General features: G+C 40.4%; 1 protein-coding gene across 1 annotated transcript in view; it reads right to left on the bottom strand.

The window, feature by feature from the left end:
- Positions 1–333: 333 nt before the first annotated feature.
- MTNR1B (melatonin receptor 1B) overlaps positions 334–6,000 on the bottom strand; it is a 47,066-nt gene continuing 41,399 nt past the window's right edge. Inside the window, 2 exon segments of the mRNA XM_081950714.1 lie at positions 334–2,027; positions 2,029–2,828. Of these exon segments, the coding sequence (XP_081806840.1) occupies positions 1,956–2,027; positions 2,029–2,828 (872 nt within the window). The 3' untranslated portion in view covers positions 334–1,955.

Here is a 6,000-nt window from a genome sequence, read left to right as displayed (position 1 = left end):
CTAACTTACCTTCAAATCAAAACTAAATACAATAAAGATATCAAATTATATGACATCGAAACAGAACCACACGAATTGGATAAAATTATTCAAAGCTCAGATAGAAAGATGATAGGGAGAATATATAAATTTCTCCTGAAGTATAAAATGGAAGAGGAAATTGTGAAAGAACAAATGATAAAATGGGCGCAGAACTAATATTGAATTAGACAAATGGGAAAAATTTTGGGGAACAAACTTAAAAATGACACTCTCAGTTGCATACAAGGAAAACCAGTACAAAACGTTTTATAGATGGCACCTGGCACCAACATGGTTAGCTAAAATATCAACAAATACCTCCCCAAAATGTTGGAAATGCGAATCGATACACGGAACGTATTACCATTTATGGTGGACCTGTGAGGAGGCTAAATTTTTTTGGAAAAAGATCAAAAATTGGCTGGAGGCAATAATGGGGGTTAAAATAGAATGGAAACCTGAAGTTTTTTTTATTAGGAATAATGTCTGCGAAATACAAAAAAGAAATCCAGTATTTAATACTACATATAATTACGGCGGCAAGGATTGCTTTTGCCCAGAAATGGAAAAACAAACTAACTCCAAGCGAAGATGAAATAATAAGAAAGGTTATGGACTGTGCTGAAATGGACAAACTAACTAAAGAAATTCAGGGAAAAGAAGAATCAGAATTCTACCAGATATGTGATAAATGGTATAGGTGGATGGAGGAAAGAAACAAGAATCAATGAAGGAATGTAATAAAACTCAAAAATAATAGTTATGAGTAAAATAAGAAAGTTAAGAATGGTGAACCTCAAATGAAATACAATTGAATGGGAAATAATATAAGGTGAGCGCTATCGATTGATAACTGCTATTAGAAAGAACAGGAAGCTCCTGTTTGTATTGCATTGTGTAAATGTGTTGTACGTCTAAGTTTTGTGTGTGTGTATTTTATATGTTTGTTAATAAAATTGAAAAAATTATAATAAAAAAAGATGCACCGGAGTATAAGACACACCAAGATTTTGAAGAGGCAAATTTAAAAAAACAGACCTCCCAAAAACAGCCCTTTTTTGTCAAAAAAGGGTATGATAAGCCTTTAGGAGGCTTATAGAGTGCTGCTGGGGGCTGGGGAGGGGAAACGAGCAAAAAATGGCCTGTTTTTTACTCATTTCTGCCTTCCCCAGTCCCCAGGAGCACTCTGGAAGCTTCCTAAAGGCTATGAATTGCCATTTTTGCAAAGGGGGCTGGGTTTCAGGAGGCCAAAAATGCTGTATTCAGTGTATAAGATGCACCCAGATTTTCACCCTCTTTTTTGAGGGAAAAAGCTGCGTCTTATACTCCGAAAAATACGGTAATGCCTTAATGTTTATACATCATCTTTTATGAAGTCTGGGTAAGCCACCCAGAGTCATTTGACAATGAGATGGGGGGAACATACATTTAATAAATAAATAATAAACAACAATTAAGTCAACTTTGAGAAATAGACATTGCTATTCCCATTTTGCTCTTTTAGTACTAAATAAGACGGAACCAGCATTCAGCTGAAAGAAGTTTAAATAATCACCATAATCACCATTTAAAAAATTGTCATTAAATTACATTCATTCCTCTTTCCTTAGAGACAGATTCTGTTTTTTAAGAGTCGTATTTTGGACAAACTCAACAAAGGTCACAATTGTTTCTGTCCATACGTTGAAGTCCCACCTAGGTTTTTGAACTTAAAGCAAGCAAACAAACAAAACATTAAGTTTACTTTCCAAATTCCAAAGCTATTTTTAAAATTGTTCCTAGTGAATAAAAATGTAAACAGAATCTTCTTTGTTGAGAGCTCAGTTCCATGTGGTCACGATGGAGTGGCAGAATAAGATTTAGGCATACAAACGTACAAAGAAATCAGTTTGATCCCATGCGATGGGACACATTTACAATTCACATTCATCTATTTACAACATACTGGGATGAATTTGGTCATTATTATTTAAAGCAGGAGAAAGTTTGCTCTTCTGTATTTCTGTCTCCCGCTGCTTTGGAAGTGTTCTGATGAAATAACGAGGGAAGCCACAGGGACATTAGAATTTGTTTATATTCCTTCCGGAAATTTTGGTTCAGAAGCCCGTAGATTATTGCATTAAGGCAACTGTTGAAGTAAGCCATGAAGTAGCTCACCACAAACAACCACTCGGGGATTTTGGGTGCTACTTCTGAAGGGTTAATGGCCACAGCTAGACCTATGAAGTTCAGTGGCGCCCAGCAAAAGGCAAAGATAACAAAGACAACAAACATGGTGAGAAAGTTTCGGAAGTCGCTTGGTTTTATCTTCAGCTTCAACTCTGATTGGACTTTCCTCCTTACTCGTATCACCAGAATCCAGATCCTCAAGTAGCAGAAGCTCACAATGGTGATCGGAAGGATGAAGTGGATGACGACAACGGCAATGGTGTAACAGGAGCTGGTCGTTTGGGCGAAGGTGCACGAATAGATCCTTTGATCGTACTTGAGGGAGCCAACGAAAAAGTTCGGCACGGTGGCAACCACGGTGAGAACCCAGACAAGGCAGACGTAGAATATCGTGTTCCACCAACTGTACACTTTATTGTACACAAAACCGTGGCAAATGTAGCAGTATCTGTTGATTGCAATGGCGGTGATGTTGAAGATGGAACCTATCACGCTCAATCCCATCACAAAGCCGCTGGCTTTGCAGTGTGTTTCTCCCAAGGACCAGCCGTTGTGAAAAAGGGCAACAAGGATTAAAGGATAAGGGTACAAGGCCACCACTAAGTCCGCCAGGGCCAAGCTAACCACAAACGCATTGCCTGAAAAAGAAAATAAGAGAGAGAGAGAGAGAGGAACAAAGTCAAGACTTTGGATATTCAAAATAAGAAACTCTTTCAGATATAAAGGACAAATTTCAAGATCATATGCAGACTTCAATTTAAAAAAAAATCATTCTAGAACTTGGCACCAGGTTTGGACTGGCATGTATATTTTTTGTTTCTCTTGATTTAAGACATGGGGTGGATCCAAAGTTCTTAATAAAGAACATTTATCTCAAGCTTTCCAGGTGTGGATGGAGGAGACCTAGTTTTGTGTCAGTATTCTACAGGACATAATTTAGGCCAGTGAATGGCAAATCTTTTAGGCACAGAATGCCCAAACTGGAAGGCACGTGCCAAAGCAACCTGATGACAAGCTGGACAGTACGCATGCGCACCTTGGAAATCTGATGACCAACTGGCTGAGCTGGGGCGATGGCGTGTATGCCAACAGAGAGGGTTCTGCATGCCACCTCTGGCACGCATGCCATAGGTTCGCCATCATGGATTTAGGCCAAGGATCCCCATGTGACAGGTTGAGCTCGCATTCCTGCTTCAGCTCCTGCCCACCTAGCAGCTTGAAAGCATGCAAAAGCAAGTAGATTAAGAGGTGCCACTTCAGTGGGAAAGTAACAACCTTTCCTGCATGTTGGCATATAGTCGTGCTGGCCACATGACTGCGGAAGCATCTTCAGACAATGCTGGCTCCTTTGGCTATGAAACAGAGATGAGCATCGCCTCCTAGAGGTGGACATGACTGGACAGAGGAAACCTTTGCCTCCCCCCACCCCATTTGCCTTTAAAAAAGAAGTTAAGACTAGCCTCTTCCACCAGATCTTTGGAATGGAGAATATGAATTCTGCATTGCTATGTTTTTCTGTTCTTTGTGTGTGTGTGTGTGTATATATATATATATATATATATATATATATATATATATATATATATATATATATATATATATATATATATATATATATATATATATATATATATATATATATATATATATATATATATATATATATCTGTGTGTGCGAGAGAGATGGGGGGGGACAAAGTCGAGACTTTGGATATGCTTTTCTGTTCTTTGTGTGTGTGTATATTTGTGTGTGTGTGTGAGAGAGAGAGAGGGGGGGAAAACAAAGTCAAGCCTTTGGATATGTCTTTCTGTTCTTTGGGTGTGTGTATATTTGTGTGTGTGTGTGAGAGAGAGAGGGGGGAAAACAAAGTCAAGCCTTTGGATATGTCTTTCTGTTCTTTGTGTCTGTGTGTGAGAGAGAGGGGGTGGGGAAGTCAATACTTTGGATATGTTTTTCTGTTCTTTGTGTCTGTATATTTGTGTCTGTGTGTGAGAGAGTGGGGAAACAAAGTCAAGCCTTTGGATATGTCTTTCTGTTCTTTGGGTGTGTGTATATTTGTGTGTGTGTGTGAGAGAGAGGGGGGAAAAACAAAGTCAAGCCTTTGGATATGTCTTTCTGTTCTTTGTGTCTGTGTGTGAGAGAGAGAGGGTGGGGAAGTCAATACTTTGGATATGTTTTTCTGTTCTTTGTGTGTGTGTATTTTTGTGTGTGTGAGAGAGAGAGGGGGAAACAAAGTCAAGACTTTGGATATGTTTTTCTGTTCTTTGTGTGTATATTTGTGTGTGTGTGTGTGTGTGTTTGTGTGTGTGTGTGTGTGTGTGAGAGAGAGAGAGAGAGAGAGAGAGAGAGAGAGAGAGAGAGAGAGAGAGAGAGAGAGAGAGAGAGAGAGAGAGAGAGAGAGAGACGGAGAGAGGCTTTAGACTAGTTTATATCTGCATGACTTTACAGGGTTATTTCCAAATTTGTGAGCCATCAGAATCTGTAATTGAGGCGGCATAGGTATCTGTAATCTACTCCATACTTTGCAAGTCTCACTACTGCTCCTGAGCCAAGTGCCCTGCAAATGCTATTTCCTTAGCCTTCCAAATAGTATCACCTATGCAAAGCTATGCCAATGCTGCTTTTTAGTTCATAACTCACTTGGTAACTCATAAGTGAACACATCAATAAAGCCAAGGCAGAGTATTCTGACCCCTTTCTGGGTTGTTTGGTGAGGTTGAGGTGGATGGCTCTGCCCATTTCAGGGGACATAAAGGAAAATGAAACAGTGAACTGACCATTTGTTTCTACCAACTTCCTGTTGGTATTGATCCAAGGCCCAGTTTGCTCTTCCTATGGGGAATGATGGTTTCATTTGTTTGTTTGTTTCCCACTTTTATTTTTATAAACAATTTAAGGTGGCAAACCTACCTAATATCCCTGCCTCCTCTTATGTTCCCCACCACAATCACCTTTTGAGGCGAGTTGGGCTGAGAGAGACTGACTAGGCCAAAGTCACCTTGCTGGCTTTCATGCCTAAGAAGGGACTAGAACTCACAATCTCCTAGCATCTAGTCTGGTGCCTTAACCATTAGATCAAACTTCCTTGCAATAGCAATAGCACTTAGACTTATATACCGCTTCATAGTGCTTTTACAGCCCTCTCTAAGCAGTTTACAGAGTCAGCCTATTGCCCCCAACAATCTGGGTCCTCATTTTACCCGCTTCGACAGGATGGAAGGCTGAGTCAACCTTGAGCCTGGTCCTGATGAGATTTGAACTGCCAAACTGCAGGCAGCCGGCAGGCAGCAGAAGTAGCCTGCAGTACTGTACTCTAACCACTGCACCACTGAAGCTCTTATGTTATGTTCCATTTTGTACCAGGTCAGAGTGGAGACTAATCTTATTAGGCCCAGCCCAGGTAACCTTCCCAGTTTTAAAGTTAAATTGTAAACATTTAGATCCTGGCCTCAAAGAAAAGATTTATCTGCCATATCTAACACAGGATCCGGATTACTAGCCTCTTGGGGTGGTGGTGTGTGTGTTAGAATGTCCGTTGGCTTATTTACAAGGCTGCAAGATTATTTTTATCTTATTTGGTTTTCAAAGAATTATATAGCTGTCCCTGTTGTAACCACAACCTGGGCAGCTCACAAAACAATAACAATTCCACCACCAGTGGAGGAGGTTGGGGAGGAACATGAACGAGTCCTGGAGTACGGGGAAGCCTCTGATGAGTGCTCTGTGTTGTAGGCAGGATGAGGCCAGGGCCATCCAACAGTTATCAGCTACCCTCCGAGTCAGAGATAAGTGGGGCAGAAGAACAGCTG

This window comes from Natrix helvetica (genome assembly GCF_964273705.1).
Source record: "Natrix helvetica genome assembly, chromosome: 4".
Classification (NCBI taxonomy): Eukaryota; Metazoa; Chordata; class Lepidosauria; order Squamata; family Natricidae; genus Natrix; species Natrix helvetica.
Note: the sequence above shows the minus strand (reverse complement) of the source record. Positions and strands in the feature narration are given on the sequence as shown.